At 46.9% G+C, this 26,961-nt stretch overlaps 1 protein-coding gene across 1 annotated transcript; it reads right to left on the reverse strand.

Moving 5' to 3' along the window:
• On the reverse strand, positions 1–26,961 carry LOC140460884 (uncharacterized). The gene is made up of 3 exons (XM_072555592.1): positions 26,732–26,961; positions 23,954–24,873; positions 1–1,395 (listed from the first exon to the last, which is right to left on the reverse strand). Exons 2-3 carry the CDS (start codon positions 24,625–24,627, stop codon positions 609–611), a joined length of 1,461 nt encoding a protein of 486 aa, XP_072411693.1. The 5' UTR covers positions 24,628–24,873; positions 26,732–26,961; the 3' UTR covers positions 1–608.

Here is a 26,961-nt window from a genome sequence, read left to right on the forward strand (position 1 = left end):
TAAGTTCAGGTAACCTTTATTGCGACTTTACAGCTTCAGATCACCCCAGCAAAAAAGGTGTACGAAAAATGTGTTTTTTTTCCAAATCAGCTCAAGGTCAAAGCGCACACACTCCCCCCTCCAACCCCACTGCCTTTACTATTGGTCAGCTGAGTTGTCCCTTTGTAATTGGATCCTTGGTACAGCCTAAACACGCAGAAAGTATTGCCCTACTCAGCAATTTCAACCTACACACTGCATCCAAGTAAATTTCTCCCCGCAGATTTGCACGGTGTGTGTGTGTGTATGTGTGTGTGTGTGTGTGTGTGGGGGGGGGAGACGGCGTTGGTCAAGTCTCAACCACACTGCTGTGGGTCTGGAGTCACGTGTAGGCCAGACCAGGTAAAAGATGCAGCTGAAACCACTAAGTGAATCCTTTCCCCTGAAAAGGACAAGAGTGAATCAGATGGGGTTCCTTTTTCCCAGAATATGGTTTCATCATTGGATTCCGTACTCCAGGATTCTGTCCAAATTCCAATTCCGCCATCGGCCATGCCAGGATTGGAACCGGGCTGTCCCCAGAACTGGGCTGATAGTCCAGTCGATAATGGCACATGGCCGTCTCTTCTTCAATCCCCCTGCGATGGCACGTGAACTCGCTGGTGCCTCCGTAGGTGGGAGGAGCTGGTGAATCTCTTCCCACACTGAGAGCAGGTGAGCGGCCTCTCCCCGGTGTGGACCCACTGGTGGGTCAGCAGGCCGGAAGAATCGATGAATCCCTTCCCGCACTCGGAGCAAGTGAATGGCCTCTCCCCGGTGTGGACCCGCTGGTGGGTCAGCAGGCCGGAAGAATCGATGAATCCCTTCCCGCACTCGGAGCAAGTGAATGGCCTCTCCCCGGTGTGGACCCACTGGTGCTTCCGTAAGTTGCCCACATGACTGAAGTCCCTCCCGCAGTCAGGGCAGGTGAATGGCCTCTCCCCCGTGTGGACCCGCTGGTGGGTCTGCAGGCTTGAAGAATCGATGAATCCCTTGCTGCACTCTGAGCAGGTGAACGGCCTCTCCCCCGTGTGGACCCGCTGGTGGATCAGCAGGTTAGCCGAGCAGGCGAACCCCTTCCCGCAGTCGGGGCACCTGTAGGGCCGCTCCCCCGTGTGGACACGCTCGTGCTTCCGCATGTTGCTCACATGACGGAAGGTCTTCCCACACTCCGGGCAGGAGAACGGCCTCTCCCCCGTGTGGACCCGCTGGTGGATCAGCAGGGCAGCTGACTGTGCGAACCCCTTCCCGCACACCAAGCATGTGTAGGGCTTCTCTCCCGTGTGGACCCGCTCGTGTTTCCGCAGGTTGCTGACATCACTGAATCCCTTCCCACACACACAGCAGGTGAATGGCCTCTCCCCGGTGTGAACGCGTCTGTGCATTTCCAGCACCGAAGGGGAAGGGAATCCTTTCCCACATTCCCCACATTTCCACGGTTTCCTCATGGGAAGAACTTTCCTTGCGTCACTCTGGGTTTGAAATTACAAACAAAATGGATACACAGTCTCTCCCCACCGTGAGGGGTGAGATTTTGATTCCCCCAAGCTGAGTAAATGGTTTGAAGCACTTTTCACAGTCAGCACACTGAATCGCCCTCACTCGGGTGTCTCAGTATTCTTCCTGCCACACCAGCGTCCGAAATCTCTCAAACAGACATTTCTTCTCGATTTGAATGGCTGCTGATATTCAAGTCGCAATGAATCAAGTGGGTCCATCAAAAGTCAATGTAGCAATTGCTTCCAGATTTCTTTCCACATGTCTGCCTGCAAAAAAAATTCACAAAGTGACAACCATCAGTACACTTAAATTAATATAACATTGGTGGCAATTTCTGTAGATTGCCAGATGCCTGCTGATCCCATATTATCCAGCACACAGAAACCAGAAAACCCTCGTGCAGCCAGATAGTCTTAGGTGTGTACGGAGGAAAACGTCATTTAGGTGACAATGAGCTGGGACAACCTTCCTACAAAAGGTGCTGGAAATGGAGCTGAATCAGGGACATGATAATGAAATGTCAAGGCTGCTCGAGAAAAGTAAGTCAGTAAAGTTGCTGAATGATTTCCTGCTGTTCTATTAAATAAAAAAAAGACAAGAAATACAATATTTAACTCCATTACATGGGCAGCACGGTGGCTCAGTGGTTAGCCCTGCTGCCTCACAGCACCAGGGTCCCAGGTTTGATTCCAGCCTCGGGCGACTGTCTGTGTGGAGTTTGCACATTTTCCCTGTGTCCGAGTGGGTTTCCTCCAGGTGCTCCGGTTTCCTCCCACAGTCCAAAGATATGCAACTTAGGTGAATTGACCATGCTAAATTGCCCCATAGTGTTCAGGGACGTCCAGGTTAGGTGCACTAGTCAGGGGTAAATGTAGAGTAATAGGGGAATGGGTCTGAGTGGGATATCCTTTGGAGGGTCGGTGTGGACTTGCTGGGCCAAAGGGGCTGTTTCCACACTATAGGGATTCCCATGTTGCCCAGAGGGAGGGGGGTTTCACTCTGAAACTGACAGGGCTACCTCTGCATTGTGATATCACAATGGATCAATGGGGGTAGGGCAGGCAGTGGGCCTGTGCTATCCTGTAGCTGAAGCACATGGGGGAGGGGAAGACCCAGAGTTGGAGGCGCTACCATAGCTGCTGTCAGGGGGTTTGGGAGAAACTGTTTATTTTATGAACCATTTCAATTCAACCTCATCCTTGCCGTTCAAATACTAATTTTACACAGAGTGTTACAAGGGAACGTAAATTTAAAGGTGAAGGGTGGAAGGTATAAGGGGGGGGGGATGTCAGGGGTAAGTTCTTTACCCAGAGAGTGGTGGGGGCATGGAATGCGCTGCCTGTGGGAGTAGCAGAGTCCGAATCATTGGTGACCTTTAAGCGGCAATTGGATAGGTACATGGATAGGTGCTTAAGCTAGGACAAATGTTCGGCACAACATCGTGGGCCGAAGGGCCTGTTCTGTGCTGTATTGTGCTACGTTCTATGTTCTAGAAAGTGATTCATGTGTGGAATGAACTTCCCTGAGGAAGTGGTGAATGAGGGTACAATTAAAAGCCATGTGGACAAGTACGTGAATAGGGAGAAAGGTCAGGAGCAGGCTGGTGTGACTAGTTTAATTTGGGATTATGGTTGGACCGAAGGTCTGTTTCCATGCTGTATGAGTCATCTGGCAGGTCCATAGTTCCTTGAAAGTAAAGTCGCAATTAGACAGGATAGTGAAAGATGTTTGGTACACTTGACTTTATTGGTCAGTTGGGAAGATCGTGTTTTGGCTGTACAGGAAATGAGTCAGGCTTCTTTTTGGAGTATTGTGTGCAACGCTGGTACCAGTGATCCCACCTTCTCACCCCATACACCAGAGATAGTAACTAAAATTGACTGGGACACAGAACAAAATCACAAAATCCTTGCAGTGCAGAAAGAGGGTCTTTGGCCTATCGATTGCATTGGGTACAAGAGTTGGGAGGTCAGGCTGCAGCCGTACAGGACATTTGTGAGGCCACTTTTGGAATATTTCATTTGATACTGGTCTCCCTGCTAGAGGATAGGAAGGATGTTGTGAAATTTGAAAGGGTGCAGAAGAGATTGAGAAGGAGGTCACCAGGGTTTTTTGACTAGCTTCCCTAGAGTGTGGAAACAGGCCCTTCAGCCTGACTAGTCCACCCAGACCCACTCCCCCTATCTAACGCACCTAACTCTACAGGCAATTTAGCATGACCAATTCACCTAACCGGCACATTTTTGGACTATATGAGGAAACCGGAGCACCCGGAGGAAACCCACGCAGACACCGGGAGAATGTGCAAACTCCACACAAAGTTGCCAGAAGCTGGAATCGAACCTGGGTCCCTGGTGCTGTGAGGCAGCAGTGCTCACCACTGAGCCACCATGCCACCCTGACTGGGTTGGCGGGATTGTGGTGTAAGGAGAGGCTGAATATGAAAGAGCTGTTTTCCTGGAGCATCAGAGGTGGCGGTGTGACCTTATAGTTTTATGAAATCATGAGGGGCATGGATAAGGTAAATAGGCAAGGTCTTTTCCCTGGGGTGGGAATGTCCAAAACCAGAGGGAGGGAGGGTAACCATTTAAAAGGGATCTAAGCGGCAACATTTTTACACAGCTAGTGGTGTGTGTATGGAATGAGCTGCCAGAGGAAGTGGCCGGTACAATTACATTGATAAGGCATCTGGATGGGTATGTGAATAGGAAGGGGTTGGAGGGATATGGGCCAAATGCTGGCGAATGTAACTAGATTAACACCTTGTCAGCATGGATATGTTGGATCGACAAGTCTATTTCAGTGCTGTATATCTCGATGTCTATTTGATAACAGATGATGCATTTCTGTTAATGTAAATACTGTATTGTTATAAATGATAGCTGGGTAAGGGAGAGAGAATTCCTCACATTGGGCACTATAAGAATGCTGGGAAACCCCTATTTCTGGTTTACTTTCTAATGAATAAACATTAACCACAAACACCAACCGAGCATTTATTTCTAATTTTGTTTCACTTTTCTTGTTTTATTTCCCACCACAATGACACTGTCTGGATCATTGACGGGCTGGGAGACTGAGTTGGGTCTGACCGACTGAATGTTTTATTGTTCTGGAAGGTGTAAAAGGGGGTCAAAGCTTCAGCAGAAATCCAGAGCTGAGAACAGACCAACATCTTACTCTGTGGGAACAGGGAGATCAATGGAGGACGATTTTTTTCGGCATGCTTTTCCGAGGGGGTCGGTGTGGACCTGATGAGCTGAATGGCCCGCTTCCACACTGTAGGGCTTCGCAGTTGTACTTGCCCTGGATCCCAGCACCTGGAACCACCCACCTTCTACAAATCAAATTAACAAGTCCTGAAGACCTGGACTCCCCTAGCACAGTGGCACACAGTGGTTAGCACTGCTGCCTCACAGCACCAGAGACCCGGGTTCAATTCCCACCTCAGGCGACTGACTGTGCAAACTCCACATATTCTCCCTGCGTTTGCGTGGGCTTCCTCCCACAGTCCAAAAATGTGCAGGTTAGATGAATTGACCATGCTAAATTGCCCGTAGTGTTAGGGGAATGGGTCTGGGTGGGTTGCGCTTCAGCGGGTCGGTGTGGACTTGTTGGGCCGAAGGGCCTGTTTCCACACGAAGTAATCTAATCTCTCTGTTCCACAATTAGTCAATAAACACTAGCAATTCAGACTGGTTCTGTAAGATTTCACACTTTACTTTACAGCCAGGTACTGGTTGTCTAGCAACAGAGGTTAAACACTTCTGTGTCCCTCAGAGAAACTGCGCACATGGCTCAAGACAAAGACATTTTTATATCTTTTTTGAAAAGTACAGCCACAGTTACACAGCAGATTCAAACAATTACCAATCAAATTTAATAAAATGACATTATTGACAGCAACTTAACCCAATGATATTTCCTGGGAACCAACCTTGCTTTACACATCCACGCACCTTTATTTCCCGACACTATTTTCCGCATCTGCACTTGCAAGGTCAGTTAGGATGGCTAGTAATATCTTATCTAGTCTAGTTATTTCTATGCTGCAAAGGAAGCATTGTCTGCTAATCTTTGCTAAAGCACACAATGGTCAAATCCGGAATGCAGCTTTTAGTAGGATTAAAAGCCATTTTATACAGCTTTTAAGCAGAATTGTCAATTTGAGCCATAGTGTCATGTTACTTGCAATAAGAAGCCATTTTGTTGCTGCCTATGTTAGTAAGAGCATGTATTAAAAGGTTGCTCCTAACAACAACCTGTATTCAGATTTCAGATCCTCAGTCCCACCCTGCCCTCTCGTATTTGTGTTTTCTGTTTAATCATTTCTAGTGTCAGTAACCTTTACAATGCTGATGAAACAACGCAATACCTACAGCACTGAGAATCGTAAGGCTTCCATCGATACCAGTTACTGATTCACTGCTTCTTCTGACGCCCAGCGTTGGAAATAGTGTTGGAGGCTGAAACAAAAACCCACCTAACCCCCTCACTGGGCTCCCCACTCAGCACACTTTACTTACTGTTGGTAAACCTTAGAGCACTTCACCCCCACAGTGCAATGAATTCCCAATTTCCACTAAAATCCCAGATATACTCGCTCACTCAGTCAGAGATGTACAGCATGGAAACAGACCCTTCGGTCCAACCCGTCCATGCCGACCAGAAATCCCAATCCAATTGAGTCCCACTTGCCAGCACCCGGCCCATATCCCTCCAAACCCTTCCTATTCATATACCCATCCAAATGCCTCTTAAAATGTTGCAATTGTTACAGTAGCCTCCACCACTTCCTCTGGCAGCTCATTCCATACACTTACCACCCTCTGTGTGAAAAAGTTGCCCCTTAGGTCTCTTTTATATCTTTCCCCTTTCACCCTAAACCTATGCCCTCCAGTTTTGGACTCTGACTCCAGGGAAAAGACTTTGCCTATTTACCCTATCCATGCCCCTCAATTTTGTAAATCTCACAAATGAAAGGTTTCATTGTAACTTCTTCTGCTCCCAGTAAGGGCAAAACATCTTTGAAAACTGCTCTGAAAGTCCAGTCTTCGCAATGACACATCTGCTTTCACCAAAGACTATTAGTCACACAGCGCAGAAAGAGATCATTCGGTCCAACCCGTCCATGCTGACCAGATATCCGAAAGTAATCTACTCCCATTTGCCAGCATTTGGCCCATATCACTGAACCCTTCCTATTCAAATATACATCCAGATGCTTTTTAAAAAATGTTAATTGTACCAACCCCCACCACTTCATTTGGAAGCTCATTCCATACATACACCACCCTTTGCATGAAAAGGTTGCCCCTCAGGTCCCTTTTAAATCCTTCCCCTCTAACCTCAAACCTATACCATCTAGGTTTGGACTCCCCTATGCTGGGGAAAGATCTCAGCTCTTCACCCTATCCATGGCCCTTATGAGCTTTGTATAAAGTCACCCCTCAGCCTCCGATGCTCCAGGGAAAACAGCCCCAGCCTATTCTGCCTCTCCCTGTTACTCAAACCCTCCAACTCTGGCAACAACCTTTGAAAGCATTTGGAGAAGATTTAAAAGTTTTGCAACATCTTTCCTGTCACGGAGACCAGAACTGAATGCACTATTCAAAAGTGGCCTAATCAATGTAATGTCCAGCTGCAATGACCACCATTCCTATACTGGATATACTGACCAATAAAGGCAAGCATACCAAACGTCTTCTTCATTATCCTATCTATCTGCAACTGTACTTTCAAGGAACTATGAACCTGCACTGCAAGGTCTCTTTGCTCTAACATTCCCATTAACTGTCTACATCCTATATTGTACAATTTATGTCTCCAAAAATGCAACACCTCATCCCACACACTCTCGCTCCATTCTCACTTTGCTGAACCTAATCCCTGCTGTACCTCATCCTGAAGGGGCTGGCTCATGCTAATGAACTCAGCGGTGGTGGGGGGGCGGTGGTGGGGAGGATTTAATTGAAGCTGATAGAACAGCCTGGACAGAGTGGATGTTGGGAGGATGTTTCCATTGGCAGCAGAGACTATGACCTAATGATACAGTCTTAGAGTAAGGGGGAAGTCCTTTCAGAATGGAGATAAGGAGAAACCTCTTCAGTCAGAGACATATGCTCCAGTGAAAAAAGTCCCAGCCTAAGAGGTTGAGGTGTGACCTTATAGACCATTAAAAAATCATGTGGGATATAGAGGTGGTGAATGGCAGATGTCCTCTGCCCTCAGGGTGGGGGTTTCAAGATTTGGGAGCAAATTTTAAAAGGCGAGAGGAGAAAGATTTTAAAAAGACACAAGCGGCATCTTTTTTTATACAGAGTGGTTCACAAGTTGAATAAATGTCTAGCGGAAGTGGTGGATGCAGCTACAGTTAAAATGTTTAAAAGACATCTAGATAAGTACATGAATAAGAAAGGTTCGGAGGGATATGGGCTAAACACAGGCTCGTAGGTCTACTTTAGTTTGAGGACTAGTTGGACTGAAGGGTCGGTTTCTGTAACTGTTCTGTGTTGGTCTTAAAACCATTTTCTTGCCTTCCCTCATAACCGTCCACTTTGTTCAAAAATCAGATGAACTCAGCCTTGGATATATTCCATGACGCCCTAACTGCAGGAAGACATTCCCACTTCTCAACTCAATTCCTCATGCTAATAGATCACTTACCTTGCTGATTGCTTGCTGCTCCTGTCTGACAACTGGCAGTGACTGGCGTAGAAGGACGCTGAGGCCCCTTTGTACATCCACGCATCATTCCTGAAGGGCCTGAAACAGCGACTCTCCTGCTCCTCGGATACTACCTGACCTGAGGTGCTTTTCCAGCGACACACCTTTCAACTCTGATCTGCAGCCCTCACTTTCTCCACATCCCCTCAACAAGTACACCATTTCAGATACTGTTGTGGGGGTGGGGGACAACTTACCAGGGGAAAGCAATGGGGCACAGGTCTCTGGCACAGGGTCTGTCACTACTGCTCAGAAGGGAAGAGGCAGAGTATTAGTCGTTGGGGACTCCGTAGTTAGGGGGAATAGACAGGAGGTTCTGTGGGAACGAGAGAGGCTCACGGTTGGTGTGCTGCCTTCCAGGGGTCATGATGTCTCTGATCATGTTTTCAGGATCCTTGCAAGGGAGGGGGAGCAGCCCAAGTAGTGGTCCACATAGGCACCAAAGACAGGTAGGAAGAGAGATGGGGGTTTAAGGCAAAGATCCAGGGAGCTAGGGTGGAAGCTTAGAACTCAGTCAAACAGTTGTGATCTCTAGCTGGTTGCCCATGCCATGTGCTCGTGAGAGAGCAGTTGAACATGTGGCTACAGGAATGGGGGAGAGATTTGGATTCCTTGATTATTGAGGCAGTCTCTGGGTAAGTGGGACCTCTACAAACAGGATGGTCTACACCTAAACCAGAGGGGTAAGAACACAAAAGATGGTAAAGAGGTGGGGGTGTGACATTGTTAGTCCAGTATGATATTAAGGCTGCAGAAAGAACGTTTGAGGACTCGTCAACTGAGGTAGTATGGGCGGAGATTAGAAAATAGAAAGGAGAGGTCACCCTTTTGGGGAGTTTTCTATAGGCCTCCAAATAGTTCCAGAGATTTAGAGGAAAGGATGGCAAAGATGGTTCTGGATAAGAGCAAGAGTGACAGGGTAGTTGTTATGAGAGACTTCAACTTCCCAAATATTGACTGGGAATACTATAGTTCAAGTACTTTAGATGGGTCAGTGTTTGGCCATTGTGTGCAGGAGGGTTTTCTGATACAGTATGTAGACAGGCCAACAAGGGGCAAGGCCACATTAGATTTAGTACTGGGTAATGAACCTGGCCAGATATTAGATTTGGAGGTAGGTGAGCACTTTGGTGATAGTGACCACAATTCAGTTAGTTTCCTTTAGCAATGGAAAGGGATAGGTATAGACCAGAAGGCAATTACGATGCAATTAGACAAGATTTAGGATACACAGGATGGGGAAGGAACCTGCAGGGGATGGGCACAATAGAAATATGCAGCTTAAGGAACAACTACTATGTGTCCTTGATAAGTATGTACCTGTCAAACAGGGAGAAGTTGTCAAGCGCAGGAGCCGTGGTTTACTAAGGAAGTTGAATCCCTTGTCAAGAGGAGGAAGAAAGCTTATGTTAGTATGAGATATGAAGGCTCAGTTAGGGCAATTGAGTTACAAGATAGCCAGGAAAGACCTAGAGAGTGGAGATGAGTGAGGAGGGGACATGAGAAGTTGTTGGCAGATAGCTTTTGGGTTTTCTTTGATCCTTTCTACAGATATATAAAGGGATAAAAGAATGATTTGAGTAAGATTAGGGCCAATCAAGGACAGTGGAGGGAACATAGAACATAGAACATAGAACAATACAGCACAGAACAGGCCCTTCGGCCCACGATGTTGTGCCGAACTTCTAACCAAGATTAAGCACCCATCCATGTACCTATCCAAATGCCGCTTAAAGGTCGCCAATGATTCTGACTCTACCACTCCCACGGGCAGCGCATTCCATGCCCCCACCACTCTCTGGGTAAAGAACCCACCCCTGACATCTCCCCTATACCTTCCACCCTTCACCTTAAATTTATGTCCCCTTGTAACACTGTTGTACCCGGGGAAAAAGTTTCTGACTGTCTACTCTATCTATTCCTCTGATCATCTTATAAACCTCTATCAAGTCACCCCTCATCCTTCGCCATTCCAACGAGAAAAGGCCGAGAACTCAACCTATCCTCGTACGACCTACTCTCCATTCCAGGCAACATCCTGGTAAATCTTCTCTGCACCCTCTCCAAAGCTTCCACATCTTTCCTAAAGTGAGGCGACCAGAACTGCACACAGTACTCCAACTGTGGCCTAACCAAAGTCCTGTACAGCTGCAACATCACTTCACGACTCTTGAATTCAATCCCTCTGCTAATGAACGATAATACTCCATAGGCCTTCTTACAAACTCTATCCACCTGAGTGGCAACCTTCAAAGATCTATGTACATAGACCCCAAGATCCCTCTGTTCCTCCACCTGACTAAGAACCCTACCATTAACCCTGTATTCCGCATTCTTATTTGTTCTTCCAAAATGGACAACCTCACACTTGGCAGGGTTGAACTCCATCTGCCACTCCTCAGCCCAGCTCTGCATCATATCTAAGTCCCTCTGCAGCCGACAACAGCCCTCCTCACTGTCCACAACTCCACCTATCTTCGTATCATCTGCAAATTTACTGACCCACCCTTCGACTCCCTCATCTAAGTCATTAATAAAAATTACAAACAGCAGAGGACCCAGAACCGATCCCTGCGGAACTCCACTTGTAACTGGGCTCCAGGCTGAATATTTACCATCTACCACCACTCTCTGCCTTCGACCGGTTAGCCAGTTTTCTATCCAATTGGCCAAATTTCCCTCTATCCCATGCCTCCTGACTTTCCGCATAAGCCTACCATGGGGAACCTTATCAAATGCCTTACTAAAATCCATGTACACTACATCCACTGCTCTACCCTCATCCACATGCTTGGTCACCTCCTCGAAGAATTCAATAAGACTTGTAAGGCAAGACCTACCCTTCACAAATCCGTGCTGGCTGTCCCTAATCAAGCAGTGTCTTTCCAGATACTCGTAAATCCTATCCCTCAGTACCCTTTCCATTACTTTGCCTACCACAGAAGTAAGACTAACTGGCCTGTAATTCCCAGGGTTATCCCTATTCCCTTTTTTGAATAGGGGCACAACATTCGCTACTCTCCAGTCCCCTGGTACCACCCCCGTTGCCAGTGAAGACGAGATCATTGCCAACGGTACTGCAATTTCCTCTCTTGCTTCCCACATAATCCTAGGATATATCCCGTCAGGCCCGGGGGACTTGTCTATCCTCAAGTTGTTCAAAATGTCCAACACATCTTCCTTCCTCACAGGTATCTCTTCCAGCTTACTAGTCCGTTTCACACTCTCCTCTTCAACAATACAGTCCCTCTCGTTCGTAAATACTGAAGAGAAGTACTTGTTCAAGACCTCTCCTATCTCTTCCGACTCAATACACAGTCTCCCACTACTGTCCTTGATCGGACCTACCCTCATTCGCGTCATTCTCAGGTTTCTCACATACGCATAGAATGCCTTGGGGTTATCCTTGATCCTATCCGCCAAGGATTTTTCATGCCCTCTCTTAGCTCTCCTTATCCCTTTCTTCAGGTCCCTTCTGGCTATCCTGTATCCCTCCACTGCTCCGTCTGAACCCTGTTTCCTCAACCTTATGTAAGCCTCCTTCTTCCTCTTTACTAGACATTCAACCTCCCTCGTCAACCAAGGCTCCCTCACACGACCATTTCTTTCCTGCCTGACCGGTACATACATATCAAGGACACGTCGTATCTGCTCCTTGAAAAAGTTCCACATTTCCACCACATCCTTCCCTGACAGCCTATGCTCCCAACGTATGTTCCTCAAATCCTGTCTTACAGCATCGTAATTTCCCTTGCCCCAATTGTAAAATCTACCTTGTTGTGCGCACCTATCTCTCTCCATAACCAAGGTGAAAGTCACAGAATTGTGGTCACCATCACCAAAATGTTCACCCACTAACAAGCCCACCACTTGTCCCGGTTCATTACCGAGTACCAAATCCAATATGGCCTCCCCTCTGGTTGGACACTCTACATACTGCGTTAGAAAAGCTTCCTGGACACACTGCACAAACACCGCCCCATCCAATCTACTTGATCTAAAGAGCTTCCAATCAATATTTGGGAAGTTGAAGTCGCCCATGACTACGACCCTGTGGCTTCTGCACCTTTCCAAAATCTGTTTCTCCACATCTCTGCTGCTATTGGGGGCCTATAGTAAACACCCAACAAGGTGACTGCTCCTTTCCTATTTCTGACTTCAGCCCATACTACCTCCAGAGGCAGATCCCCCTCGAACTGCCTTTCTGCAGCCGTTATACCATTTCTAATTAGCAATGCCACCCCCCCTCCTTTTTTACCACCCTCCCTAATCTTACTGAAATATCTGTAACCAGGAACCTCCAACAGCCATTCCTGTCCCTCATCTATCCATGTTTCCGTGATGGCTACAACATCATAGTCCCAGGTACTGATCCACGCCTTAAGTTCACCCACCTTATTTCTGATACTCCTTGCGTTGAAGTATACGCACTTGAGTCCATCTCTGTGTCCGCAAGTAGTCCCTGTCAGTGCTACCTTCTCCACAGCCTCCCTACAGTCTTGGGCATCCTGACACACAGCTAGCTTACTTGCTGGACTACAAGTCCGGATCCCATCCCCCTGCCAAATTAGTTTAAACCCCCCCGAAGAGTGCTAGCAAACCTACCCCCCAGGATATTGGTGCCCTTCTGGTTCAGGTGCAACCCGTCCTGTTTGTACAGGTCCCACCTTCCCCAGAATGCAGTCCAATTGTCCAAATATTGAAAGCCCTCCCTCCTACACCATCCTTGCAGCCACGTGTTCAACTGCACTCTCTCCCTATTCTTTGCCTCTCTGTCACGTGGCACCGGCAACAACCCAGAGATGACGACTCTGTCTGTCCTAGCTTTTAGCTTCCAGCCTAACTCCTTGAGCTCTTGAATGACCTCCCCACCCCTCTTCCTACCTATGTCGTTGGTGCCAATGTGTACCACGACTTCTGGCTGCACACCCTCCCTCTTAAGGATTCTGAAGACACGGTCCGAGACGTCTCGGACCCTAGCACCTGGGAGGCAACAAACCATCCGAGAGTCTCGCCCCTGTCCACAGAACCGCCTGTCCGTCCCTCTAACTAGAGAGTCCCCAATAACTCGCGCTCTCCTCTTCTCCCCCTTTCCCTTCTGAGTCTCAGAGCCACAGACCCCTTCACTGCAGCTTACACCTGCAAGGCTGTCCCCCCCAACAGATTCCAAAGCTGTATACTTATTATTTAGGGGAACGACCACAGGGGAACCCTGCACTGCCTGTTTCTTCCCCTTCCCACCTCTAACTGTTACCCAGCTACCTCTGTTCTCCGGCGTAACTATGTCCCTGTAGCTTCTATCGATCACCATCTCAGCCTCTCGAATAATCCTCAGTTCATCCAGCTCCAGTTCCAGTTCCCTAACTCGTTCGGTGAGGATCAGGATCTGACTGCATTTCCTGCAGACGAAGTCGGCAGGAGTATCGGTGGTCACCCCTACCTCAAACATCCTGCAGGAGGAACATTCCACCGCCTGCGCTGCCATGACTGTACACTTTGTCTCCAAAAAACAAGAACAAGAACAAGAACACTGAGTTGAGAAGTTGTGCATGCAGTCACAGGAAATAGGGGAAGCGCTAAATGAATATTTTTCATCAGTATTCACACTGGAAAAAGACAATGTTGTTGAGCAGAATACTGTTAAACAGGTTACGAGACTAAAAGGTAAAAACAATGACTGCAGATGCTGGAAACCAGATTCTGGATTAGTGGTGCTGGAAGCGCACAGCAGTTCAGGCAGCATCCAAGTAGCTTCAAAATCAACGTTTCGGGCAAAAGCCCTTCATCAGGAATAAAGGCAGTGAGCCTGAAGCGTGGAGAGATAAGCTAGAGGAGGGTGGGGGTGGGGAGAAAGTAGCATAGAGTACAATGGGTGAGTGGGGGAGGAGATGAAGGTGATAGGTCAGGGAGGGGAGGGTGGAGTGGATAGGTGGAAAAGGAGATAGGCAGGTAGGACAGGTCCGGACAAGTCATGGGACCGTGCTGAGCTGGAAGTTTAGAACTAGGGTGAGGTGGATGAAGGGGAAATGAGGAAACTGTTGAAGTCCACATTGATGCCCTGGGGTTGAAGTGTTCCGAGGCAGAAGATGAGGCGTTCTTCCTCCAGGCATCTGGTGGTGAGGGAGCAGCTTTTGTAGAGATAGGAGGAAAACTTATTCAATTTTTGTAGAGAGGAGGAGACTGGATGTGATAGACGTTCACAAGGAGGAGGTGTTAGAAATTCTGGAAAGTGTGAAAATAGATAAATCCCCCGAGCCGGTTGGGGTTTATCCGAGGATCCTCTTGGAAGTCATGGAGGAGATGGCCGAGCCTTTGGCTTTGATCTTTATGTTGTCATTATCTATAGGAGTAGTACCAGAAGACTGGAGGATAGCAAATGCGGTTCCGTTGTTCAAGGGGCGTAAAGACAACCCGGGTAATTACAGGTCCGCGATTGTGCATAAAGTGTTTGAAAAGATTATAAGAGATAGGATTTATAATCATTTCGATAGGAATAAGTTGATTAGGGATAGTCAACATGGTTTTGTGAAGGTGAGGTTGTGCCTCACAAACCTTACTGAGTTCTTTGCGAAGGTGACCAAACAGGTGGATGAGGGTAAAGCCGTTGATGTGGTGTATATGGATTTCAGTAAGGTGTTTGATAAGGTTCCCCACGGTAGGCTATTGCAGAAAATACAGAGACATGGGATTGAGGGTTTGGATCAGAAATTGGCTAGCTGAAAGAAGACAGAGGGTAGTGGTTGATGGGAGATGATCATCCTGGGGTTCAGGTATTAGTGGTGTACTGCAAGGATCAGCTTTGGGTCCACTGCTGTTTGTCATTTTTATGGATGAGGGTGAAGGAGGATGGGGTAGTAAATTTGCAGATAACATGAAGGTTGTTACAGTTGCAAATAGTGCCAAAAGATCTTGTCGGTCACAGGGAGACATAGATAAGCTGCACAGCTGGGCTGACAGGTGGCAAATGGAGATTAATGAAGAAAAGTGTGAGGTGATTCCTTTGGAAGGAGTAACAGGAATTTAGAATATGGGCAAATGGTAAGAGTTTTGGTGGTGTCGATGAGCAAAGAGATCTTGGTATGCATGTACAGAGATCCATCAAAGTTGCCACCCAGGTTAAAAGGGCTGTTAAGGCATACGGTGTGTTGGTTTTTATTAGTAAAGGGATTGCGTTTTGGAACCATGTGGCAGCTGTACAGAACTCTGATGTGGCAGCACTTGCGAGTAGTGCATGCAGTTCTGGTCACCGCATTATAGGAAGGATGTAGAAGCTTTGGAAAGAGTTCAGAGGAGATTTACCAGGATGTTGCCTGGTATGGAGGGAAGGTCTTACGAGGAAAGGTGAAAGGACTAGAGATGTTTTTGATTATAGGGAAGAAGGTTGAGAGGTGACTTAATTGAGACACAAGATAATCAGCAGGTTAGATTGGGTGGACAGTGAGAGCCTTTCTCCTCAGATGGTGATGGCTAGCACGAGGGGGCATAGCTTCAAATTGAGGGGTGATAGATATAGGACAGATGTCAGAGGTAGTTTCCTTACTCAGTCGTGAGGTGTGGAACGCACTGCCTGCAACAGTTGTGAACTCGCCATCTTTTGGTCATTTACCTGACCATTGAATAGGCATATGGATGAGAATGGAATTGTGTTAGATAGGCTTCAGATTGATTTCACAGGGTGGCGCAACGAGGGCCAAAGGGCCTGTACTGTGTTATAATGTTCAATATATCACCATTTAAACAATGCACCTTTCTGCTTATTTTTCCCCACAGCAAAGCCTACAACTTTACTTTGTGGTACTAGATTTGCTGTGTCTTTGCTAATTGAAACACAGACCTGGACCAACTTTCCCAGAGTCTGCCCCTTCCCTGGACTCACTCCCTTTCCTTTCAGTTGCTGCAAGTCAACAATTGAACCCCAGAATGGAGAAATAAAAAGGAAAACGGAGAGGGTGAGAAAAGAGAGAGTGTTGTACTCACAGATGTTGGACAGAGGAAGGAAGTTGCAGTCTGGGGGTGAAGCTCAATCTTCATTCAGAGAGAGGAGCAGCAGCACCTTCAGAAGCTCATGGTCCAACTTCCGCATTTAGACAATGGGAGGGGGGGGGGGCTCTGATTGGCAGGAGGACCAGGCTCCTTCCGGTTCTCCAGGGCTTCCGATTGGCCCATGGAAAGACGGTCGCGAGCCATTTCTGCGGACACCCAAGGCGCATGTGCATTGCTTTGCTGACACCGGCGAACATGCGCAGTCCTTACTGACACCGAGGAGCATGCTCAGTGTGTTTTGCTGAGAGGCTGGTGTGATCGACAAATTTTAAGTGTCCAATCGGATAGAAAAAGCTGGAGCCACAAATTTCTCCCCCCTTTGGCTCGACATTTTATTCCTTTTGCACGGTGGCTGGCTGCCCAACCTGTGTATGTCTTTTCCCCCCAGGGTACGGGAGTCCCAACCTAGAGGGGCAGAGGTTTAGGGGCAAGAGGGAAAAGGTTTAAAAGGGGGACCTCAGAGGCAACTTTTTCATGCAGAGGGCAGTGCGTGTATTGAACAAACTACCGAAGGAATTTGTAGAGGCTGGTGCAATTGCAACATTGAAAAGGCATCTGGATGGGTACATGAACAGGAAGGTTTAGGGTAAGAGGGGAAAAAATAAATATGTGGACCTTTCCACACTGTAGGTAATCTAATCTAATCTAATGCTGGCAAATGGGTCACCAGATTAATTTAGGATATCTGGTCGTCACAGATCGAAGGGTTTGTTTCCATGCTGTACAACTGACTCTTTCTACACAATTGGAACCAATTCCCCAAGACTAGGAAAAGGCCATTCACCCCTTACAGCCTGTCCTGAGCTGTACCCTAACTGCACATACTTGCATTCAAGTTTCAGAAAGATTTCTGCAGCTTTTTTTAAAAAGCCTTGCCTTCCAGCTCCATCTCTGAGCTCAAGGTCCTCCATGCATGCGTTCAGACTTCAATGATGTTTCTGAATGTATCATTTGAGAAATTCTCAATTTTAAAAATCAGCTATTTCTTGCACACCCCGTCTCCCAGCTACACTCAAATATCCAGTCTCTCTACGTAGGAGGGCTTGATAAATGATCAAAGAGGGCTCGATAGAAGACAAAGCAGTTGGGGGGGGGGGGGGGGGGTGATGGGGAGAAAGAGGGGGAAGAGAAAGGACTGTGGGGGGGGGGGGTTGGGAAGAAGAGAAGGGAGAGAAAATGGACAAGGAGACAGAGGGTGGGGGTGTTAGAGAATGGGGAAATGTGGAGTAGGGGATAATGGAATGGTGGCAGAGGGTTCAGGGGAGGGAATGCAGGAATGCAGAGTGTGGGGAGAGAGAGAATGGACAGGGGACAGAGGATGAGGGAGACAGTACAAATCCAACTTTCCCCAGGACAGCTATTAGTGTCCCATGAACTGGAACCCACTCCTCCCACAGTAGTTTTGGGGCAATCATTTCTCAATATACATATGGCTAAGGCAGTAGAATCATATAATCCTGGCAGGCCTTTTGGCCCATCGAATTCACACTGACCTTCCAAACAACAGCCCACCCAATTACCCTACAGCTCTGCAATTGCCCAAGGCTAATCCACCCTAGGCTGCACATCATTGGACACATTAGCATGGCCGATCCACCCTAAGCTGCAGATATTTCGACTGTGGGTGGAAACTGGAGCACCCAGAGGTAACCCATGCAGATACAAGGGGCAGAATGTGCCAAAGTCCACACAGACAGTCCCCCGAGGACGGAATCAAACCCAGGTCCCTGGTGCTGTGAGGTTAACTTGCCCCCTTTACACCCAACGTGTCCTGCCCTGCCTTCCAGCTCCATCTGAGCCCATGGTCCTCCATCACACATTTGCCATGGATCACAGCATCCAGTTCCTCTCACTATCCTCAAATGGAAAGACAAGTCCCATCCAGCCCCCTCAAAGGTGTTGTGCAACTGCTCAATTGTTTCTCGTACACACACCTCTCACACTCACCCAAACACACTCTTACATGCTTACACTCCATCACACATACAATTTATCAAGCATACACAAACAAACAAACAGTCTCTCTCATGTACGCGCACACAAGTTATGGGGAGAATTTACATTTGCAGACATATTGTATTTTGCTCAAAAACACAATCTACAGGCAGTCAATCTGTGTAGTATTTCATAAATTCCTACTTTGGAAATAAACCAGTCTGACTCAAAATTGGGACACAGACAGATTATCCTCACACCTTTCATGCATTGTTTGAGCTGAGAGGTCACTTTTTTTAAAAAACCTTAAGTTATCCCAAGAATGTGACTTAAAAGAGGTTCTGGGACTTACATATTAATGAATACCTGCAATCCATTCTAAAAGATGAAAGACTTAAGTGATCCAAGTTTGTTCAATATATAATTTCAGTTGCATGACACTAATCTTTTGCTGTAAATTCTGTGTCTTATGATCCTGCTCCACCCGATGACGGGGCAGTGCTCCGAAAGATCATGCTTACAAGTAAACCTGTTGCACTTCTAACCTGTGTGCTTTTTAAGCAGTTTCTAGTGAATACAGCCCACACATCTAGCTGTTGAGTGTAAACTTTGTGATGCCTATGAAACGATGCAGAATCTGCAGAGGTGAAAAGTTTACAATTTCTAATGATCTCCTCATTCACTGCTCCTTCTGATACACGACACTGGAAACTTAGTGCTGCTGGCTGAAGGAAGTGAGCAGCTTTAAAACACAAACCTTTTGGATCTCACAGCTTTCAATGTCTGAGTCTGATGGTAAGTTCAGGTAATAATTATTGCAAACCAACTTTGTTACATCTTCGGATCTCCCCAGCTAAAAAAGGTGTACAAAACATAGCTTCTTTTTCAACAGCTCCAAGCACACACTCCCCACCCTACTTCCTTTACTATTGGTCAGCACTGAGTTGTCCCTTTGTAATTGAATCCTTGGTGCAGCCATCACCTGTAGCAAATATTGCCTGACTCAGCAATTTCAACCTACACACTGTATCCAAGTAAATTTCTCCCCAATCATTTGCCAGGGGAAGCAGTCAAGAGTCAACCACACTGCTGTGGGTCTGGAGTCACATATAGGCCAGACCAGGTAAAGGATGCAGCTGGGATGACTCTCCCACAACAGCAGCTTCTTTCCCTAAAAAAAGGGCAGGAGTAAATCAGATGGTTTTTGTCCTCCCCAAAAAATGGTTTTGTCATTAGATGCTGAACTCCAGATTTCTGACTGAATTCCAATTCCACAATCTGCCACGGTGGGATTCGAACCAGTGAGTCCGCAGAACCGGGTTGATCGTCCAGTTGGTAATGGCACTCTGCCGTCTCTCCTTCACTCCCCCTGCGATGGCACATGAACTCACTGGTGCCTCTGCAGGTGGGAGGAGCTAGTGAAGCACTAACAGCAGGTGAACAGCCTCTCCTGGTGTGTCCACAGGTTGCACATTTGACTGAATGCACTCCTGCACTCCGGGCAGGTGAATGGCCTCTCCCCAATGAGGGCCTGCTAGCGCGTCAGGAGGGTAGAAGAATCAACTAATCCTTCCCGTGCACAGAGCAGGTTAACAGTCCCTGGTGGTGTGATTTTGATGCCCCAAGCTGAATAAATCATTAAAGTGCCTTTCACAGTCAGTGTCCTGAATCTACCTCACTTGGGTATCTGTGCCTCAATGTTCTTCCTGCCACACCAGCATCCAAAATCTCTCAAGCTAACAAAAACAAACATTTCTTCTCAATTGGAATGGCTGCTGATATTCAAGTCCCAATGAATCAAGTCAGAAGTTCATATATCATTTGCTTTCAGATTTCTTCCTGCAAAAGAAATCACAAAATAAGCGATCACTGTCAGTACAGTGAAAGAAATATAACATAGGTGACAATTCCTGTAGATTGCCAGATACCTGCTGATCACATATCATCCAGGACACAGGAACCTGAAAACTCTCACATAGCCTTAAGTGTGTATGGAGGAAAACTTCATTTAGGTGATAATGACCTGGAACAAGCTGCCTACAAAGGTGTTGGAAATGGAGCTGAATCAGGGACATTTCAAGGCTACTTGAGAAAAGAAAGCCATTAGAGCTGCTGAACGATTTCCTTCTGTCGTATTCACTGAAAAAGATGACAAGTAATACAAGATGTACCTCCATTACTACATTAGAAGGTGAAGAATAATAGCCATGAAGCTTTTACAACAGCCAACAATATCAGATATACACCACATGAAGCAACATACATTGACATTTTATATCAATGTGCTGCTCCATTCCACGAAAAACTACTCTTAATTGTGAGCATGCAAAAAGAAGCAATCTTTTTCCAAGGTGCAAACTGTTTTCAAATAAATGTGCCAAACAGAGGGGGAAAAAATGAAAATACCTTTAAGAGGGGCAGAGTGCATCTGAACACCTTTGCAGAGTCTGCTCCCTCCCTGCATTCACTCCAGTTGCCACAAGTGAACAGTGCTCTCCTTCTCCCAGAATTAAAAGTCACAACACCAGGTTATAGTCCAACAGGTTTAACTGGTCATGATTTGGAGATGCCGGTGTTGGACTGGGGTGTACAAAAAAGTTAAAAATCACACCACCAGGTCCAACAGGTTTAATTGGAAGCACACTAGCTTTCGGAGCGACGCTCCTTCATCAGGTGGTTGTGGAGGGCTCAATCCTAACAGAATTTATAGCAAAAATTTACAGTGTGATGTAACTGAAACTATACATTGAAAACTTTATTGTTAAGCCTTTCATCTGTTAGAATACAGTGATAGTTTCACTTCTTTCCTGTGTAAACCACAAAATCTTTTTTAAAAAAAGTTGCATTCTCAGGTTAGCTGTTAACAATGGTGAGAGCTAGACAATACGTTGAAGGTAAAAACAATGACTGCAGATGCTGAAAACCAAATACTGGATTAGTGGTGCTGGAAGAGCACAACAGTTCAGGCAGCATCCAACAAGCAGCGAAATAGACGTTTCGGGCAAAAGCCCTTCATCAGGAATAAAGCCTGATGAAGGGCTTTTGCCTGAAACGTCAATTTCGCTGCTCGTTGGATGCTGCTTGAACTGCTGTGCTCTTCCAGCACCACTAATCCAGTAATATGTTGAAGGTGTTGGCCCCCCCGTGTTCTCTGTCTATGCCATGATGTTTAGATTGATTCTAATCTAAAAAGAGGGGGCCAACACCCTCAACATATTGACGAGCCATCACCTAGATAGTTAACAGCCAACCCGAGAATGCAACCTTTTTAAAGAAGGTGTTGTGATTCACACATGAAAGAAGCGAAACCAACCACTGCACTCCAACAGATGAAAGGCCCATCAGACAATCAATCAATCCCTCAATGCACAATCTCAGCCACACCACACCGCAAATTCTCACTCCAAACTGTTAGGATCGAGCCCTCCACCACCACCAGATGAAGGAGCGACACTCCGAAAGTCAGTGGGCCTCCAACCAAACCTGCTGGACTACAACCTGGTGCTGTGCGAACTCCAACCTCCGACCCCACTGTTGGAGTCTTTCATCTGTTCGAATCCCATGATAGTTTCACTTTGATGCGTAAATCAAAAATCAGTTTTTTTTAAAAAGTTGCATTTTCAGGTTAGCTGTAATTTTTAAAAGGATTTTGTGATTTACACATGAAAGAAGTGAAACTATCATGGGATTCGAACAGATGAAAGACTCAACATACAATCAAGGTATTTCTCAATGTATAATTTCAGTTACATCGCACGAAACGTTTGCTATAAATTCTGTGTTTTAGGATTGTGTCCTCCACTATCACCTGATGAAGGAGCGTTGCTCCGAAAGCTAGTGCTTCCAATTAAACCTGTTGGACTATAACCTGGTGTTGAGAGATTTTTAAACTTTGTACACCCCAGTCCAACACCGGATTCTCCAAATCATGACTCCCAGAATGAGGAATGCAAAGGGGGAAGACATTGCTTTGCTCTCGGATGTTCGTCAGAGGGAAGGAGTTTCACTTTGAAACCAACAGGGCTACCTCTGCGTTGTGATGTCTATGGGACGGGTCAGGGCGGGGGACATCCTGAAGGAGCCAATAGAAGCCGTGGTGCTGGCTGCTGACATCCCATGCTCCACACTGCTGTCCACCATTGGCCAGCCGCCCTGCATTGCACTGGAATGGTTCTCTCATTTGTAAGTCTTTTCATTTTTAGAAGTTACATTCTCAAAATAGCTTTAATAGGTGCCATCTCAGCTCAGATAATGCATTGAAGATGTGAGGTTAAAGTCTGTGTCCCAATGTTTTTACACTACCATGCCCCTCATGATTTTATAAATCCCTAATGTCACCCCTTAGCCTCTGGTGCTCCAGGGGAAAACAGCCCCAGACTTTTCAGCCTCTCCCTGTAGCTCAAATCCTCCAACCCTGGCAACATCCTTTAAATCTTTTCCAAACTCTTTCAAGTATCACAACATCCCTTCCATTGGGAAGGGGATCAGAATTGTATGCAATATTCCAAAAGTGGCTGAACCAACATCCTGTACAGCCACAACAACCTCCCAACTCCTCTGGATATCTGGGAGCAAAGCAATGTCTCCCCCTTTCCATTCTTTGTCCTGGGGGGAGGGGGGGAGGGGGGGGAGGGGGGGGAGGGGGGGAGGGGGGAGATAGTTCACTTGTAGCAAGGGAAGAGGGAGAGAGAGAGAGAGAGAGTCCACAGGAAGGTGTTTAGGGCCTTTATGCCCCTTTTAAATCTTTTCCTTCTCACCTTATACCTACCCCCTCTAGTTTTGGACTCACCCACCCTGGGAAACATAATTGGGTATTCACCATATCCAGGCCCCTCATGATTTTATAAACCTCTATAAGGTCACCCCTCAACCTCTGATGCTCCAAAGAAAACTGCCCCAGCCCATTTATCCTCTCTCTCTACCTCAAACCCTCCATCCCTGGCAACATCTTTGTAAACTTTTTTTCTGAATTGTTTAAGTTTAAAACCCTTCCTGAAGCAGAGAGAACCCAAGCTGAACACAGTATTCCAGAAGTGGCCTCACCAGTTTGGGATATCCGATCGGCATGGATGTGTTGGACCGAAAGGTCTGCTTCTGTGCTGTTGGGTTCTATGGCTGTATGGCAGGGATGTAACCCATCTCCACATTCCCTTCTCCATGCTGCCACTTGTGTGGCTCAGACCATGGGAACTTCAGTTGGTCACCAAACCCTGACAATGTCCAAATACCTTGGGGTATTTCTCGCAAAAGCTACCGGGATTATAAGCCACCATTAGAAACTTCATTTTTCCTAATTGTCCAACCTTCAGCATCGGACAAGCTTTCGCTGTTTCCCATGTAATCATCCTGACAGCCTCATTGGAAGGGAGAAACCGGAGCCAATCTTTACATGGGGTAGATTTTCTCTCAGACTCACAGCAAGTGAGGACTGCAGATACTAGAAAGTCAGTGTCAAAAAGTGTGGCGCTGGAAAGTGATGAAGGGCTTGTGCCTGAAATGTCTCCTGCCCCTTGGATGCTGCCTGACCTGCTGTGCTTCCTATAGTGCCACACTTTCCAAATCAAATTTCTTCACAGTGTCAAACATTTCAGGTATACACCTCTTGATGTCACTGCATGTTCCAAATCATTAAGGGTCTCTTATAGATGCTCAATTGACCAGTGAATGACTGCTCTCTTGAATTCTAATACAAGTCACACCCACACAGACAAAGGATTTAAAAATTCTCTACTGTGTGTGACTGGAGAGGTGTCTCAGCAGATGGGATGATCGACTGAAGGCCTTCCCACACACGGAGCAGGTAAACGGCCGCTGCCCGGTGTGAACCCACTGGTGTATCTGCAGGGCGGAGGAATCCGTGAAGCCCTTCCCACAGATGGAGCAGGAGAACGGCCTCTCCCCGGTGTGAATGTGCTGGTGGGTTAGCAGGGCGGTCGAATGGGTGAAGCCCTTCCCACACACTGAGCAGATGAACGGCCTCTCCCCAGTGTGGACCCGCTTGTGTCTCTGCAGGCCACACGAATCAATGAACCCCTTCCCACAGACGGAGCAGGTGAACGGCCTCTCTCCGGTGTGAATGTGCTGGTGGGCCTGCAAAGTAGACAGCCGGGTGAAGCCCTTCCCACAGACTGAGCAGGTGAACGGCTTCTCCCCGGTGTGGACCCGCTGGTGGGTCACCAGGGTGGACAGCTGAACAAACGCCTTCCCGCACACAGAGCAGGTGAACGGCCTCTCTCCAGTGTGACCACGGCGATGGGATTCGAGCAGACACGGGAATTTGAATTCCTTCCCACAGTCCCCACATTTCCACGGTTTCTCCATGACGTGGGAATCCTCGTCCCTCTCCAGCTTTGACAATCGGTTGGAAGACCACTCACACACAGAATGTCCCTTGCTACTGCGCATGGGGTATTGCCATTTCAGGCTGTGTAACCAGTTAAAGCTCTTCCCAGTCAGTTCATTGGGACACTCTCACTCAGGTCTGTGTGCCTCAGTCTCTGATGTTTGAAACTTTGCAAAGCAGACAGAACAGAAGAGAAATAAAACATCGCGTGAGATTCAAAGGCTGATGATATTCCCATGCCAATGAATCGCTTGTCTCCATCAGATCGTGTTTTGCGGTTTCTGTCTGCAACTCCTTCCCTTCTCATCCTGTAAAAGGTGATTACATAAGCCATTACCATCTGCACAGGATAGGAATTCCAAACAGACAATCCTCGTTCCTGTGGAACATTCTTCTCTTCTTCCCCCAAAAATGGGGATCTCCATGCATCAGTCTCCCTCCATTCTCTCCCTGCTGTAGCTATTACTGTCCCTGCTCCAAATTCTCCTAAAAATACTGATTCATGTCAACTGACAGTTCTTTGCTCGTCTCTGCCTGCCCTGGACACAGGTTGTAAGAGATTGGACCAGGAGTGGGCTGTTCAGCTCATGGGCTTGCTCTGCAATTCTATCAGATCATGTCTGTGCTGCTGTGGCCTTGACTTCATTTCCTGCCTGTTCTCCATAACCTTTTTCCCCCTAGTCACTCAAAATTTTCTTCAATTCAGCCTCGAATACATTCAAAGAGCCATTCTCTATTACTCCCTGTGGGGGAGCATTGCAAAAACTAATGAGAGAATATATTCCTCATTTCTGCCTGAAATGAAAGCCTCTTATGTGTAATCTGGGTCGAGTTCCAGATTCCCTGACAAGGGAATATGTTATCTGGATCTACCCTGACAAGCCCCCCACCCACCTCAGAATTCTATTGGTTTAAATAAGGTCATCTCATTCTTCTAGCAAGTCAGGAAGCTGCCTGACCTGCTGTGCTTTTCCAGCAACACACTCAACTCACATGCTTCTAAACCTCAGTGCAGAATTGGAAAGCTTACAGATGTGAAACCTGGAAATACAGTACACGGTTCTCTGGTACAGTCTCTATGGTAAAGTGTTGACCAGAATCCACTTTAAGACCAATCATTGTCAGCATGCTTCTTGTGCAATATCAGCCCTTTTGAGATTTAGTATCTTCCAACCAGGCTGATCACAGCAAGACGACAAGTTTCAACAGTGTGCCTTTCTTCAGCAAGGTTCAAGATTGAGGTTTGCGTCACATATAGACAGGGTGCTTAAAAAGGCATTTGGAGGACACTCCATCACTGCACAGTCCTTTGGGTGTCCAAGTTGGGACGTTATGTTGAGGTTCTGCAGAACAGTGGTGAGGCCTCTTCTGGAACACTGTGTCCAGTTCTGGTCACCCAGCTTTAGGAAGGATGTCAAGCTGGAGAGAGTTCAGAGGAGATTTACTAGGATGTTGCCAGGTATGGAAGGTTTGAAGAAAGGCTGGGCTTTTCTTTCACTGGAATGTATATAGTGGACGCAAGAAGTTAATAAAATAATGTGTGATATAAATTGAGTTAATGGTAGTTATCTTTTCCCTAGGATATGGGGATTTCACATTTCTAACGAGAGAGGAGAGCAATCTAAAAAACACAAGGGCCAATTTTTTTTTACACAGAAGGTGGTTGACATGCATAACGAACTTGCCGAGGAAGTGTAAGATGCGAGTACAATTACAACATTTAAAGAAGTTTGGAAAGGTACACGAATAGGAAAGGTTTGGAGAAATATGGGCCAGGAGTAGGCAGCTAGGGCAGGTTTAGTTTGGGATTGTTTGGTATGGTCTGGTTGGACCAAAAGGCCTGTTTCCGTGTTGTATGATTCTATGACTGACTCTATAACTGTACTGCCAAGCAGCTAATTATAATCTGCTGGGCTGTTAAATACGAACCATCTCTTGGGGGAAGCCCACCTCTTGAATTGACAGCATTAACCAAACAAATGAATCTACCAAGTGAAGGAAGCAAAGCCTGTCAATGTCTTCAATACAGAGACAAAGCCAACCTTTCCGGAGTCTACCCCCATTCCTGGATTCATTTCATTTCATTCCCTTTCAGCAAGTCAACAGTTGAACCCCAGAATGAAAAAAAAAATGAAAAAGGGGTGAGAAAAAGAGAGTTATACTCACAGATGTTGGACAAAGGAAGGATGTTGCAGTCTGGGGTGAAGATCAATATTCCTACAGAGAGAGAGAGAGAAGCATCAGCAGCTTCAGAAACTCATGGTCCAACTTCCGCATTCAGGCCATAGGCGGGCTCTGATTGGCAGGAGGTCCAGGCTGCTTCCGGTCCTCCTGAGATTCCCATTGGTCAATCTCCAGGCACGGCGGACAATAGGCTTGGGTGACGGAGTCAGGAT

This window comes from Chiloscyllium punctatum, chromosome 36, assembly GCF_047496795.1.
Source record: "Chiloscyllium punctatum isolate Juve2018m chromosome 36, sChiPun1.3, whole genome shotgun sequence".
Classification (NCBI taxonomy): domain Eukaryota; kingdom Metazoa; phylum Chordata; class Chondrichthyes; order Orectolobiformes; family Hemiscylliidae; genus Chiloscyllium; species Chiloscyllium punctatum.

Excerpts from the sequence above, each read along its gene's own strand:
- LOC140460884 (XM_072555592.1), bottom strand. The coding sequence starts at position 24,627 with ATGCGCAGTAGCAAGGGACATTCTGTGTGTGAGTGGTCTTCCAACCGA. Across the intron at positions 1,396-23,953 it reads CACCTCTCCAGTCACACACA|ACGCGTTCACACCGGGGAGA; the intron begins GTAGAGAATTTT and ends GGAAATGCACAG.